The sequence below is a fragment of the Rhinoraja longicauda genome, chromosome 8, assembly GCF_053455715.1.
Source record: "Rhinoraja longicauda isolate Sanriku21f chromosome 8, sRhiLon1.1, whole genome shotgun sequence".
Lineage (NCBI taxonomy): Eukaryota > Metazoa > Chordata > Chondrichthyes > Rajiformes > Arhynchobatidae > Rhinoraja > Rhinoraja longicauda.
This window is the reverse complement of record NC_135960.1, coordinates 22,680,211-22,697,108: the sequence shown is the minus strand read 5'-3', so window position 1 is coordinate 22,697,108 and position 16,898 is coordinate 22,680,211. Positions and strand designations below refer to the sequence as shown.

At 38.8% G+C, this 16,898-nt stretch overlaps 1 protein-coding gene across 4 annotated transcripts in view; it reads left to right on the top strand.

Annotated features, from left to right (window-relative positions):
- thsd7ba (thrombospondin, type I, domain containing 7Ba) overlaps positions 1-16,898 on the top strand; it is a 681,502-nt gene that overhangs the window by 535,474 nt on the left and 129,130 nt on the right. For all 4 annotated transcript variants that reach the window (XM_078403389.1, XM_078403391.1, XM_078403388.1 and 1 more), the window contains 2 exons: positions 12,507-12,640; positions 14,376-14,529. In XM_078403389.1, coding sequence (XP_078259515.1) covers positions 12,507-12,640; positions 14,376-14,529 — 288 coding nt within the window. The remainder of the gene's footprint in view (positions 1-12,506; positions 12,641-14,375; positions 14,530-16,898) is intronic.

The following is a 16,898-nucleotide window of genomic DNA, read 5'->3' as shown; positions in this document are numbered from 1 at the left end:
CGCGCACACATATGTAAACACAAAAAGCAAAGAATAATAGTGCAATAATAACAATACTGGTCTTAGTTCAGAGCTTATTTGAGGTTGCAGTGTTTAATAGCCAAGACAACTGGAAGGATGAGATATTCCGTCAATATGCCTTGCCCCACAACTATATATGAAGGAGTTGATTGAAGTTTTCATAACCATCTTTTATCAGCATTGGCAAATGGAATAACCACCATAGTCTCTTCTTCCGGCCCCACTATAGCCAAATTGATATGTTCTACAAAGTGGCTGTCCACATAAAAATCATATGATATTGAAAATACCCACAGGTCATGCAACATCTTTGGAGGGAGAATTTGATCATTTCAGATCGATAATCTCTCATTAGAAAAATATCTGCATACATCGATACATGTCTTAAGGCATTTCTAAGGGTGTTCAAATGGGCATTTTCTGTGTCTTTGATATGGTTAGATATTTCATGATAGTATGCATTGCTAAAAGTTCTTTCTATAATTATTTTGCATCTTCACTGCTTTGTTCCTGTAGTGAAACTGTTTTGCATAAAGATCATACTTTAATAAAGGGCATCCCTTTTACAGGTAACTATTTTATAGATAACAATGATGAAAGCTGAATGTTGAGCCAGGTAAGGATTGGAATAGAAAGATGCCCTAAAGCCTGGTAATTCATCAATACAGCAATATTTCCCAACAGAACATATCCGGACACTAAGTGGCATTGGGAGAAGGATTTAGAGGGATCAGAGAGATTTTGAAGAGGTTGTTGGAAGAAGTGAAAGATAGTAAATAAAATTGGTCTTACAAGTGTAATCATAGATAACCATGCTGTATGTTGGACTATGTGCAATAACTGTACTATGTTGTCTGAGCCCAAATACTGTTCAACGACACAGATTGATAACTGTATTTTGGGATTAATCATCTCTCGAATAAAGCACAGTTTATCCTCAAAAGCATTAAATGACTAACACTCTTCATTTTCTATCTTTTATGCAGCCTCATAGGTTTCATTATGAAAAATAGGCACAGCAGAATACTTAGGCGATTAGAAAAAAGACTATTATTCTGTTGAAAACAATTAATTTTAGGCCTCAGCAGGTATGCTATTATTTATGCTGGTTGACTGTCAGTGTTTAAGAAATGTTGCACTTGGCTTAGTTCTAGTTGTCACTGCACCATTCTAATGAGACAAGATCTATGAGAACACGGGTTGGCTATTGGATAATTAGGTACTTAAAAGCATAAATAGTGGTACTTTTAATAGCTCAATGCAGAAAATTTGTTACTATTCATCTTTCAAAATGTAAGCCAGATTTGTTACTTTGAAAGAGTGGTTTCTAGATTATTATTTCTGTGCATAGGTGTGGTAGTTTCTGAGGGAATAGCAGAGGAGATGCATTTGTCAATAGGTTTATATCAAAATTGGTGCCATTTTGAACAACTTATTAATTTCTTCTTTCACTGTTTGCAATTATGAATATTTGATCACAGGTAAAATATGGACAAACCAGTGACTATGAATAAAAGCATTCCGAATTCTTAGCAATCACAGTTTTCATTACAGGCTATTAAGCCTGAATATTATAAAGAACATAAAGAATCATGGCTTATAAATGGTATGAGAGGTTATTGTCCTGATACCATGTTATTAAGTTATCTGTCTCCCTCCTGTGTGCCATCTTGTCATTATTTATGATTCGGCTCACCTCAGTGGTGCTATCTGTAAACCTGTAAATGCAATTGAATTAGAGTGGAATTTGGCCACACAGTTGTGAGTGTATAGGGAATGTAGTTGCGTACTGAGAACACATCCTTGTGAGCCACCGGTGTTGAGAATCATTGTGGAGGTGGTGTTGTCACCTATTCTCACTGATTGTGGTCTGTGGGTCAAAAAGTGAGGATCCAGTGGCGGTGTGGAGTTGGGGGTGTTGAAGGAAGAGCTATTGCTAATAGGTCTAACATAAAAGTCCTTGTTGTCTAGGTGTTCCAGAGAGGAATTTTGTGCCGAGGAGATGGTGTTCACTGTGGACTTGTACACATTTAAGTGCAGTTGGACTTGCAGCTCAGGAGATATACTTTTGGAAGGTTTCAGTTTCAGCAGGCTCAAAGCAAGATGACTTCAGTGCTCCTGATGCTAAGCACAAGAAAGATTAAAAAAAGAAATTGCTGGGAAATGTCAGTGTCCACAGAGAGATGTTGATACAAAGTTAACAGAGTTGAGTCTGAAGACCGATCCCTACCCAAAACATCACCCATCCTTTTTCTCCAGAGAAGCTGAATGACCCGCTGAGTTACTCTAGCACTTTGTGTCTATCTTTGGTAAAAATCGGCAACTGCAGTTCCTTGTTTTTACTTTCTAAAAATTAAATTGTTGACTTTTGTCAGAAGTGAGAAAAGTTCAATATAAAACATCATTAATTTGTAAAGAGGGAGAAGGAGAAAGCAAAGGGAATGGATGTAATTCAGTTGATCCTTAAGTGAGATTGAATGACGCAAGTGGGGATGGTGCCTTTGGGAGAGATTAAAGAAGATTATCCAGAGGAGACATAAGGAGAAGATGACTAAAGCAGAGAGAAAGGATAAGGACAGAAAAACAAAATCATAGAACTGTTGAGATACCAAGCAGTGGAATTGTTGGATATCTGAAATCAAAAAAGGAAATACTGGAAATCCTCTGTTAATTAAAGAGCATCAGTGTGTGGAGAAAAGCCAAGTTAATATATCTGGTATGCACGACCATATAGCTGTTGTTAACCTTTATTCCCAAATACAGTCAAAGGTACATTATTTTCAAACATTAAGATTGTGATAAGTTATCTTTCCTCGCAAGCAGTTGTATTTGAAACAATTGAAAACCTCCATTAGTTTCACATCATCAAAAAATACCCATAAATTCCATCAGCTGCCACAAACATGTTAGGTGTCCATAAGAATGTTTACTAACAATTTTACTGAGAACAATCGACTCTGGGAACAGGTCACAATGACTTACATTGATAAACCACAATGATTCGCATTGTAATTCTTCCCTTATGCTGTCCTGTTTGTAGGATAGCATAATGGAAGATTTTCTATGCCTGTTAATCCTAAGCATTTAAACATTATAAAGATATTTAAACTGAATTAAATCAATCAAAATATCAGTGCTGGAAAGTGTTTGTAATTTGAGGTGTTTAGGATGTTAATTGAAAATTAAAAATGGTAAATCAAAAAGGATAGTAAATTGCATAACAGAATTGACAACATGGGAGAATTGTAATTTAACTTTGTCAAATATTCGATCATCAAAGAAAGATTGCATAGATATGCATGACACACACAACAGATAAGTATGCCAATCCAGTAACACAATGGCAATAAAGATCCTTCTCCACGCTATCCTGTACTATATTAGAGACATCAATAGTAACATCTCTGACAGGAAACTGGACATAAAGGATATTCCACATCCACTTCATTAAGCACATCATCACCACTGACTTACTCTAGCATTTTGTGTCTATAATCAAGGTCAAGGTCGTTTGTTCAAATGTATGATGTGAAGAAACATGGCTTCTTCCAACAGATGATCCAGGTGGATGCTATGGCTGAACACACTAGAGGAATGCATACCATCACTGGACTTGACCTTGGGGCACATGATGGTTGACAAGGCAGCACATGGATAAACTTGACCTTAAACATTGTGGGTTTGAACAGTGCTCAGTTTGGCATCATCTTTAGGACATAGTTGCCTGGCAACATTTTACAGGTTCCCCACATGCTGCCTGGAGCAAGCAACTGAGATGAACAGCAAGCTAACACAATCAGTCAGAACAAAGAACCACTCAATCCAAAAAAAACACTGATGAAACTGGAAACTCAGGTTTTCAAATAAATAGTTTCTTGAAACTAAGGAAAACCAATTATATTTTGTTTAAAAAAAATCTGGATTTATAATAAAGGAATAAAGTTAGAAATGCCTTTGTATAAGGGACTGCAGGTGTCAACATCAAACGACTATATATATTGTGATAAGACACTATATTGAAATATTACTAAAACTCTCATCTTGTATATATATATTCATATATTTGATTGTATACTTGTCTGTTCCCAAAATACAGCCAAAACGGTACATGATAGCGCAACAATTTTACGCCCACCCTACTCACTATTCCCCTGCGGTCTCGATTGTTCAAGTTTTGTTACATTTTAAAAACAATGAACTTATTAAACTTTAATAAATGCGCACTCCCCCCCCCCCCCCTGCCGGGAGGACCGGCGCCCATCCCGGCGTGTCCTGCACCTGACCTTCCTCCCATGGTGCAGCATGGCGGCAGAGGGTCAAAGAAGATGGCCGACACCGTCCAGCTGCCACTGCAGGAAAGGTTTCTACCCAACGGGTCCACGCCTCGCTCTGGCCGCTGTGCTGCCTGCCCGGGGCCGGGGTAAGTGGCTCCCTCTCCCCTTTCCTCTCCCCCCTTGCCCATCCATGGCCCCGGGGCATACTCCCCGACCGGCAATGGGTCCATGGATCGTCAGTTAGGGGAGGGTTGCCGAGCCCGCAGGAGAGGCTTCCACCCAGCGGGGGTTGCTCAGCCTGCAGGAAAGGTTTGCACAGAGGGTTGCCGGGCCCGCAGGAGAGTTTTGGACCCAACGGGTCCACGCCCGGCTAATTGGACATTAATATCGTAGACAATGAACAGTGAAGGTTCATTAGTATTATGTCGAAGATGGGAAAATATAATGTTAGAGAGAACATGAGATCTTTAAACTAAATTGAAGTGTTCTCTAGTTAAGGAGAACAGAGCAACATGTATTTCATTTACTTTGGTTAATAGATATGATTGGTCTTTAACATGGAAAAATGTGAATGCATATCATGTTTTTCATAAAGCCAAGAATTCCCAATGCACTAACTAACCAATGGTGCTTTTCATGCGTAATTATAGTTATGGAAAGGCTTCCATATACTTGACATATATTTACATATAACATTGTTAGTTTCGAAATATGCTTTGCCAAAGATGAGAGCTGGGGCGGGGACAGTTGCATGTACTAAATGAAAAATGAATGGGTCTGAAGAAGAGAAAGCATTGAGCTATGGGGGTAGAACAGGGCAGTAGAGTGAATTTTTAATGAGCAAAAAGTTGTTACATAAACAGTGGGAGGATAGTTTTGTGCTGCTCTTTTGACTTAAATATGTTATTCACCAAATCGAATAACATATTCTGGATGTGATCTCATTAAAAAATTGCTTCATCTTAGCTTCACGTCATCTGAGTTATTCTCCACTGAGGTGACAAAAGAGTTTGTTACATTTTCTGCTAGATAGATTCTGCTTTGATAAGTAAAGACTTCTCATTCTCTCATCGTCCCAAACTATATATCAATCAGTATTATCTCAAAGAGATACAATATATTTAAATAACTGGTTAGGTTATGATAGGAGATGATGAGCTTCATAGATCTCATGTAACTATTATTTTGTAGGTTTTGCAGGGTCTTCTTCAGCAACCATTACACTAATATTTATTTGTAGTGGCTCTACAAAAAACAATTTTCATGCAAATATGGGCAAGATTAATGAATATACAAATGTTTTCTTCCTTTGCTTGTCATGACCAGTTAATGTGGATGTTTCCAAACGGGGCAGATTGATGCTATGTATTCATAAGTGTTACCTTATGTTTCCTGGCAATTCAGAGCGGATGTACAGAATTCAACTGATTCTGACCAGCTTATTAAACTTTATTAATTCCCCTACTTGCCAGTTTTTTCAGCAGCCAAGTTATTTCAAATTCCCCAAATGTCTTTTTGAAATAATGCATTAGGAGCAAGCTACAATATGTCAATTTTTTATTTGGTGAGTCTCTAGGAAAATAATAATCATGTTGAAAAGTTTGAAACATATTTAGCAAAAGCTAACTAATCTCATAAATGCCATGCATGTGTATATTTGAAGTCAAAATAAATCTGCAAGCACATTTCTTTGCAAACCATAGCCAAAATGTAAATTAAAATAAACAATAAGACTGAATGAGTAATTAGGAAACATGAGTTCCAATCCCAATTTTGCAGCTGGGGATTTTAAATTTAATTAATTAAATAATCTGGAATAAAGTTCTAATATCTAGAATAATAACCACTGGAAACCACTGGATTGTTGTAAATTCCCACCTGGTTTGTTAATATCCTTTTGGAGAAGAAATCAAATCTGCCATTCAGCGTTTCATAGGTCATTTCCTAGTGGTCCTTTATTTTATTTTATTTCATTTAATTTCACAGTATTAAGTTGAACAAATGGCTTGTGTGGACATTTTCAGGAAGTCATTAAGTCAACCACGTTTTTGTTGGTCTGGAGCAATGAATGGCCTTCATTGGAAAAGGATGACAAAAAGGCACTGCACACAAAAGTAGACACACAACAATGTTCTTCCTCCATGATGTCCTATAGATGTGCTGAGCAAAAATCATGGAGTTAGTGTCCTGGTGGACTAAATTGGATTGATATGCTGCAGATGATCAGTAGGAAGTCCAATGACTTGGGAGAACTATGACTGGAAAATCTGGCAGAGGAAAAGCCCAAGTGATGGGGAGAAGATTCAAGAGAGTCTGTCATGAGAAAGGAAGAAATGGGGAACAGGGTAGAAGTTGGATTGAGTCAGGGAGATGATTGAGGAGTAAATCAAGGGAATGGTCAGGATATGTTTTTAGGGAGTTGTTATGGGTTTGGAGAGAAGCAATTGGAGGAGAGGCCATCAGTAGGGAGGACAAATGAAAGAGATATCTGTATATACCAAGTAAAGTGTAAAATATAAAGGAGGAACATATGTAGTGGAAGCCTCTTGCTCCCCAAGAATGTAGGATGGTACTCTTTAACTAGCAATTTTTGATGGCTCTATTCTCTGATTAAAGCTATTTACAACTCCAGCCTTGTATAAGCAGTGTAATGTTTTAGAAATAATGCTTTTAAGTAGCATTGTGTTTGGTATAACTGTGGATGCTCAGTGGCCTTCTGACATAATCATGACATTCAGATGGGGAGCGCAGACTGAAAAACCCGAAATATAGTACTGATATGCAAAGCAACTTACTACATTTTATTTTTGCTGAAATTATTTTGCATTGCAAATATAATATAGCATTTAGCAATATCATTTCTGGACTGCAGACGTTCTGTGAGGGAAGCAACAGGGTGAAAAGGCTATTTCATTGGTGAACAGAAACACATTGTGAAATTGTGTAGGAAATAAAACTGCAGATGCTGGTTTAAATCTGTCTGAAGAAGGGTCTCGACCCGAAACGTCAGCCATTCCTTCTCTCCTGAGATGCTGCCTGACCCGCTGAATTATTCCAACATTTTGTGTCCACGTTGTGAAATTTGTACTTTTACCTGTGACGGTGGCTACTGATGGGAGTGAATTGTTACAAGATTTCAGAATTTTATACAGAATCAAAGATGATGGTTTTAGTCTTCCTAATCTAAAAATCAAAATCTGCAAATGCTGGAAATATGCAATAAAAACAGAAAAAGTAGAAAATGCTCATCATATCTGGTAGCATCAGTGGAGAGAAAAATAGAGTTCATGTTTTAGGTGGATCTATTGCAAGTGGCCCTGTGAATCAAAGGAAAAGATAGTATCGGCGGCCCTGATGGAAATGTTTGTAATTTCACTGGTCACAGTGTAGGTTCCAGGAAACTGGAGGATAGCTGACATTCTTGAAGAAAGGCGGCAGTAATAGCCGAGTTCACTACATGTCCATGAGGCTTAAGACAATGGTAGGTAAATTATTGGAGACGATCCTAAGGGATAAGAATTGCATATATTTTGAAATGCAGAGGCTGATCAGGCATAGTCAGCATGAAGGCAAAGCGGTAAACATTTATCTAAATCGACATTAGAAAATGATTTGCCAAAGTCCCATGTATGCTATTGCAGAAATTTAAGGAGTGTCTAATTGTCACATGTACAGGACTCGAACGTTGAAATTCTTACTTGCCGCACCTTCACAGACGCATTAAAATCAACAGAACAACCAAAACCATATACAATAAATTATCATCTATTCTAGGTAAAACAGGCCATGATAGTGCTAGCCAACAATGTAGTGCAACCTCAATAGTGCAAGGTCCATTGTGGTTTAGTGCTGAGGTAGGGTTGTGGTTAGATTTGTACAGGGTTGTTTAAAAGTATGATGGTTGATTAGAAGAAGCTGTTCTTGAACTTTGAAGTAATGGTTCTCTTCACAATGGTTGAATCAAGGAGATCGGATCCGAAATTAGTTATGAGAAGCGGAGGATAGTATGGAAGGATGCTTTTCTGATTACCTCACTTGACTAATGATATACCACAGGGATTCCTGCTGTTTGTGATAAATATTGTGACTTAGTTCTGAATATAGGAGGTGGGGTTACTTGAGTGTTTTCAATTATGTCAGTAGAAATCTTTATATTCTTATAAAGGAGTGAAATATTTCTGTGATACGACTACCACGTACAATGCACTTCAATCCTCAGATTAGATTGCTCTTTGAAACAAATATTAGTTTCTTGTTTCTTAAATGCTTGGCAAAATAAGAAAGGTCATTCCTTGAACAATGAAATGTACAACATATTCATACTGCTGCTATGTTCTGCACAGAGACAAAAGTTGAGCATGTTAAAATGCTTCAGGCTCCTGGAATATTATTGGGTTTAAACTAACATCATTGTCAGGGACATTAAAGAAATTTGGGGAATTTCTGTGCGTTTTTTGCACTGTTGCTATGGTTGGTTGATCTCACGATGATAATTTACCTCACAGTATATAGACACCTCCATTGGCCCTCCATATGGACCATGTGTGTGTGCATGTGTATGTGCGTGAATGTGATATGTGCATTATGTCAGCATCTCTTATTTTTCAACCCAACGGTTTCTACACAGCTGTTATCAGGCAACTGAACAATCTTATCACCAACTAGAGAGTGGTCCAGACCCACCATCTATCTCATTGGAGACCCTTCGATTATCTTTAATCGTACTTTACTGGACTCTAAATGTTATTCCCTTTATCCTGTATCTGTACACTGTGGAGGCCTAAATGTAATCATGTATAGTATTTTCACTGAAAAGATCGCACGCAGCAAAAAAATAGCTTTTTGCTGTACCTCGGTACATGTTACAATAATAAACAAAACTATCTCAACTAAACCAAACTACTTTTAATGTAAAGGTACAAATAGAAACTATCCCATTAAGACTTTTTTGTTGATGTTGCCAGCTCAGAATTTATATCAGTATAATGTTGCATGAACTTCAGTAAATTATTAATTGAAGTACCATAACTAAAAAATAATAATTTAACTTCATGGAAATGAATTGTTGATCTGACTTTGCTTTTTATTGCCTTTGCTTAAACATTCTGCAAAAAGGAGCATTGGAACTTCCTGATGGGAGCTTCAACAACCATCACCATGACAACGAACTACTCATTAAAGCTGTTGGCTTAGCCTACAAGCTGCACATATAAAAAAGGAGTTTCAGTATTGTGTGTGACATAAGAGTTACCAATTCTGGCTCCTGATATTTGTAAGAAAACAAAAGAATAAGGGCTCTAGTTTTCTGAAGTTTACATTGATTTAATTTATGATTTTTGCTGAGTATCTTCATTTCCTAATGTTAGTACAATATTTAAATAAAATACAGTTGCAATGAAGTGCCTCCTGTTCTTCTAACAAATTCAATTATCTTGTTAGGTTGAAAAGTTAATTCAGACAATATTCATCAGGAATACAGATATTGATACCTGTGGGAGTACATCTATGCAATCTTCCCTGGAAGTAAACTTCTCAATTTGTATTTTATGCTAATAAATTCACTTGCTTAGGGAAATAATAAATGGAAATGTCATGTGATGTATTTCATGTAGCTACACTATATGATTTGCATTGATGTCATTGCACAGTTGAGTGTTGGCTTAATAGTTATCATTGAAGTCTATAAACATGTTCAAATGCTTGTAATAACCTGTTTGTTTTTGATTGTACAATGAAAAGTATAGTGAATTTCCCAGCACTTACAATTATTACTACATTCCCTCCACTTATAAAGAGCTTCATTGTCACCAGAACTAAGATGTGACCATTTATTTCATGCGTTGGCATAACCCATCCTGGTTTCTCCTCGCTCTCAACTCCAGTAATTGTATATAACCGTTTAACTTGCAGGCAGGATGTAATTCTAACAGTATTAATTGCTTCTGTTGATTAATGATCAGTTATCAACAGTGGTTCTCACCAGAGAAATAATTTATAGAAAATGTTCTTAATTAATTCTTATTTTTACTTCAATGCTGATATAGGATAGAAGGAAATGTTGTCATCATCTTATGATTCAAGGACTTATGGAATCAGTTTGAAAATTTGGGGCAAATAATATAAGGGAATTAGAATTAAAAAACACCATTAGACCTGCAGATGCTGGAAATCTGGAAGAGAAACACTCAGAAGGTCAAATAGCATCTGTGGGAAGAGAAACACATTTAATGGTTCTGTTCAAAGAACTTTTGTCAGATCAAAAAATCAGTATAGAACCACCAGGCAGGATCTTAAATATTATTCGACTTTGAATAAGTAAATACAAAGGAGAAGCATAACTAAGCTTATCTTCTAATAAATTAAATATGCATTAAGTTTTAGTCACAAATTGACTCATTGAATGCCAGCTGTTAAACTCAAATTAGGCAGAAAAGTAGCATTAAGGGAGTGCTTCAGTTTCAGAGCTGCCATCTCTTGCTGGGATCTTCAATGTCGACCACATCTACCTGTTGTGCTTGATTTGACATTACAGAACCCGTGAAGTTGTTTTATGGAAGAATACGAAATATTCCTCCCTGGCCAATATTCTTCCCCAACTAACATTACCATAAAATAGATGTTTCTATCTCCACACGTCTTTTGGTTTTTTCCTTTGTGTAAAATGGATGTCAACTTTCTCTACATGGTGGTGACTCATTTTACTAAATACACTAAGTACAGAAGATATTGAGAGATTACTAAGAATTAAAACAACAGATGTTATTAACACAACTTGCACTATATGCATATTATTTTTACTTTGAACAAAATCGACAAATAATAGTTACGAGTACCCATAGTGAAAACTGAAAACAAATGTATCAAAAAGATTTTATCTTATCTATGACTAGAGCATGAGATGATAATTTGGTGCTATTACTAATATTCTGTGGTTAAAAAAAAGTGATGGAAAATTAAACTTTAGAAATATGCAAAATATTTTTCACTTATACTTGCACTACTTTTTCAGATGGTGGTAACTGAATTCTTCTTGAAGTCTAAGAGATTTAGATTTTAGATTGAAAACTTTTTAGATACCTGAATCAAAGCTAGAACAGGAAAGTGATGCTGAAGTAAAATATCAGCTGTGATCTTCTCTATTAGCTAAGTTGCCCAAAAACCTTACACTTGCTCCAAAATGGCGGCGCTGCCATAGCAGCTGCGGCTTACCTGCGGTCCATTTGTCTTTGTGTTTTTGTTGTTTTTTTTGTCTTAATTGTCGATGTGATGTGGTGTTTTTGTGTTTGTGTACTATGTGTGTATGTGGGGGGGAGGGGGGGAACTGTAAAATTGTAAATATGTGTCCCTTCCGAACGGAGACCCGACCTTTGTTTTCTGGGCCGTGTCTCCGTTCCTGCTGCGGCCTACCATCGGCCCAACTCCTGGAGCTGGCTGCCTCCAGGGCTCTGGTTCGCAGAGCCCGCGGATCGGACTTACCATCAGCGGAGCCGGCCGTCCTCGGAGGCTGCGGGAGCGGCTGCGACTTGCCTTAGGCTCGGGCCGCGTGGATGCAGACATCGGGAGCTCCGGCAGCGGCAGCGTGTTCGCCCGCCCCGGATCGCGGGGCTTGGGTCGCGGACATTTCACCGTCCGGCGCGGCCTAAGATTGGCCGCGGGATATTTCTCTGTTGGGCGGGGGCTTCAATGTCGGGAGCCACGACCGCCCCGACGTGCAGCAACAGCGGCAGCGACAGCGTGTTCGCCCGCCCCGGATCGGACTTATCATCGGCGGAGCCGGCCGTCTTCGGAGGCTGCGGGAGCGGCTGCGACTCACCTTAGGCTCGGGTCGCTGCGGACCGTCCGGCGCGGCCTGCAACCACAACAACCTGACCGCGGGGGAAGACGGTAGGAGAAGGGAAAGACATTGTGGCCTTCCATCACAGTGAGGAGAGGACTGGAGGAGACTCACTGTGATGGATGTTTCTTTGATGGATGTTTCTTTTTTTGTGTGTTTTGGGGGTTGTGTAATTTTAATGCCTATTTAATGCTTTTATTGTTGGACTGTGTTTTTGGGGTTTTTGGGATTGTGTAATTTTAATGCCTATTTAATGTTTTTATTGTTGGACTGTGGGTGACTGAATTTCGTCCAATATTGGATGACAAATAAAGCTATCTTGAATCTCTTGAATCTTGAATCTATTTCTCATCTCTTTACATTTGTATGCCCTTTAGGTGTATGACAGAATTCCCTGTTATGGAGATTGTAGTAAACATAGTTGGAAAGCTGAACCTTGGTCAGACTGCAGAATCAATGGCAGAGAGTCGATGCACAGCTGTGGCGAAGGTGTTCAGACAAGAAAAGTGAGGTGAGTAAAAAAAAAATTACATTGAAAAACTTTGAAGTTTACTAGAATATTTAGGAGTTTGTTGATTTTTGTTCATACCATCCTATCTTTTTAGGTACAATGGGTCTCATTATAAGGAGAAATGTTGGGAGAAGTGTCGTGGAGTGGAGGTGAAACTGTTTGACAAATGGGACACCGGGACAAGGGCAGGACCTAATTATTATATTTTGTCCACCAAGATTATGAGGCTTGGTTAAATGTATGCCATCAGCCTTGAATCAGAGACCAAACTTTAGAAGGAGGGCAAGGTGTGGATTGGTGGTATTGGGAAGAGGTTGGAAGTTAGAGAAATATTGGACTCAGGGTTGAAGGAAGATTGAGATTCAGAATGCCAGTGAGATCAGAGGCAAAGTGGGAAAATGTTATTCTCTCCAGCTCCCTCAGTGCATTATCCAGGCTTAATCCTTATGTTCAAAAAGCAATTCCTTGCACTTTTTTAAGCTGAGGTCACCTCTATAATTTGATATGAATGCTGTTTCTTTTGCCTAAAATATAATTCAATTGTGCCCATTTCAAGTATTTGGACCACTAATCATATTTGCAACTTGCCATCACTTGTTTTGGGCAACTTCTTCTGTATACCATCGAATGTTACATTAAGTTGGAACCATAAAATTATGAATAGAAGTTTTTGGTACTGAATTGTTCAGTCAGGTAATGTTTAATGAAACTGTCAGGCAGAGGCAAAAATATGTCACCGGGGTTCAGAATAAACCAAGGGCTGACAGGTTGTGTCTTTATTTGACAGTGGGGATGGACTTCAAGGTTATGTGACCAAACTGGATTATATTGAACAGAGAGGTTTTGTTATACCCAGAGATCAGAGACCAAAGGGTCTTATGCTCTATATTTTCATGATCTTTGTGTAGTTCTGCCTTCAAAGCATCCGTAGCACATTCTTATCAATCCCAGGGGGTTCAGATCCTTTTGGAAGATGTGGCACACTTCAATTACATGTAGAATACTGTGCATCTCACCAGCAACACAGCTGAGATTATGAACTCATCTACTACTTATTCAATCCAAAAATAAACACAGGCAATTTCCTCAGTTCAGTTTAGTTTATTGTCACGTGTACCGAGGTACAGTAAAAAGCTTTTGTTGCGTGCTAACCAGTCAGCAGAAAGACAATACATGATTACAAACAAACCATTTATTTTGTATAGATACATGATAAGCAAATAACGTTTACTACAAGGTAAAGTCCGATCAAAGATAGTCCGAGGGTCACCAATGAGGTATAGTTCAGGACTGCTCTCTAATTATGATGGATGGTTCAGTTGCCTGATATCAACTGGGAAGAAACTGTCTCTGAAACTGGAGGTGTGCGTTTTCACTTCTATACCTTTAGCCCATTGGGAGAGGGGAGAAGAAGGAGTGGCCAGGGTGCGTCATCCTTGATAATGCTGCTGGCTTTGTCGAGGCAGCGTTAGGCATAAATTGAGTCAATGGAAGGGAGGTTGGTTTGTGAGATGAATTGGGCTGCGTCCACAAATCACTGCAATTTCTTGCGGTACAAGTCCTTATTTCCTGGCGAGCTGTTTGTCCTCAAAGAGATGGGTGACCAAGGTTTGCCATGTTGAAATGGTAATTCAGCTGACTATCATAGAAAAGGGCAATCTATTTCACACCCTTCACTACTTGGATAATTTCAAGTAGTTTTGGCAATAATACAAACTTTGTTTGGCCTCCCTAGATGTGTGCGAAACACAGCTGATGGACTTGGAGAAATTGTGGAAGATGCACTCTGTGGTTACAGTGAAATGCCAGTTGGAGTTCATCAGTGTTTCCTCTACTGTCCAGGTGACTGTGTTATGTCTGACTGGGGCCAATGGAGTTTATGTCCAAAAGTGGGTATTTTGTTTTAAGCATCTGATAACTTTAGAAAATGTAAGGGCTTAAACATATCTGTCATACATGTACTCCGAGTGTACAAAAAAACCATTGCCATTGGAGTGGATGGAATATTTAGTCACATTATCACCGTTTGAAGTTGTATGCCATGTACACTGGTCCTATCCCCCAACTCTTCCTTCGCTGCATCGACTACTGCCTCGGGGCTACCTCCTACACCAGTGCAGAACTCATGGACTTCATTAACTTCTCCACTAATTTCCATCCTGCCCTCAATTCAATCTTGGATACCTCTCCCTTTTCTTGATCTCTCTGTCTCCATCACAGGAGACAGGCCATCGGCTGACGTCTATTGCAAACATACCAACTCCCACAGCAAAGATGCTATTCCCTATTCTCAATTCCTTTGTCTCCATACATCTGATCCCAAGATGAGGTGTTCCATAATAGGATATCTGAGATGTCCTCATTCTTCAGGGAACATGGCTTCCCCTCTTCTATCATAGATGGTTCCCTCACATGTGTCACCTCTGTGTTGCATCTGTGGACCTTAGTTCTGTTCTCATTCTTCCTCCCCCCGACACAACAAGAACCAAGTTCTCCTGTTCGTCACCTTTCACCCCACCAGCCTCCGCATCCAACACATCAACCTCCAATATTTCCATCACCTCCTACGTGATCCCACCACTAATCAGATTCTCCAGCCTTTTCCCTTTCTGTCCTGAGCCTCCTCCATTAGCGGAGTGAGGCCACATGTAAATTGGAGGAACAGCGCCTCATATTTCACTTTGGTACCTTACAACCCAGAGGTATGAATGCAGAATTCTCTAATTTGAAGTAACCTACTAATACACCCCTCCCCTCTCCCCTTACAACCCAGAGGTATGAATGCAGAATTCTCTAATTTGAAGTAATCTACTAATACACCCCTCCCCTCTCCCCTTCGAGATCATTCTTTCTCTAGCCAACAAGTTGCCTACCAGGGCAACACCCTGCCTGAGGTCGTTGTTGCCAGACCATGATTTGTTCTGGTCTTTTCTTGCCTCCAGCTCCTTCAGGCTGAAAGAGACCTGACCTGACATGTCCTTTTTCTCCAGAAATACTGCTTGACCCATGGAGTTATTCCAGCACTTTGTGTCTATCTTTGGTATAAACAAGCATCCGTAGTTCCTTGTTTCTATCATCTTTTTTTAAATTTATTTTTTTAATCAAAAAAATCATTAAATTATTTAAAAACAATATTTACAATGCAATAAAACAAAACAGAACCCACCACCAGAATACAATACAAACAAATATACCAGATGAAACTATTATACAACTATATTACAATCCCTATCCAGGATGCATCCAACCCCCCGCGGTGCCCAACGGTCCCGGAAATCCCCCAGGGTACCCGTGGACAGTGCAATCATCTATTTCTTAGTGGCACAGTGGTGCAGCAGCACTGTTGCTACATAAAAGCACCAGAGACCCAGGTTCAATCCTGACCGCAGGTGTTTTCTGTTATGGAGTTTGTACTTTCCCCCTGTGACTGCATGGGTTTTCTCCTGGGTGTTCCGGTTTTCTCTCACATTGTAAAGACGTGGAGGTTTGTAGGCTAATTGGTTTCTGTAAATGATCCCGAGTGTGTCGGATAGAACTAGTGTATGGGTGATCACTGGTCAGCATGGACTCAGTGGGCCAAAGGGGTTGTTTCCACATTGTATCTCTAAACTAAACTAAAACTCAACTAAACATAAGTGTAAAGTATTTTTTTTCTTGAAAGGACAAACATGCAATGCAGACAGGCACACAAATGATTAAGCGTTATATGACAAGAATATTAAATAACAGGTCAAATCCAAATCAAATTAACAAATTCACAAATATTTACTTGAAATATTTGATATTGTTAATCAGTTTGCATGTGGCCAATTAAAATTAATTGATGAGATTGATCCAATTTGAAAGTAAGTGTACAAAATATGCTTGTCTTTATAAAGTTAAAGATGTGATGCGGTGCCTGTGATTAAATGTTTCACGCACTCTTTGGAGATGGATAACGGCACAGAGTGTCGTTAATTGTGACTCTAAAGTCACTGTGATTCTTAAGCCGTTCATTTTAAGTTTATTTAAGGAGGCTATTAAGATGATCATAATTGCATTGTGTCCTCACATGACTGAATTTTACTTTTATTATTTTAATATTTGAGTTCAAATTTGAATTGACTGTCAAACTGAGGTGAAAAGACAAAATCTGCTGTGTGAGTAGAGGAAATAAGAGCCTTATTCTTTGAATTATTTAGCATGGAACAGGTTCTTGTGCAACTTGTCCAAGATACTCCACCAAAGCTAGTCCTATTTGGTTGTGCTTGTTCCATAT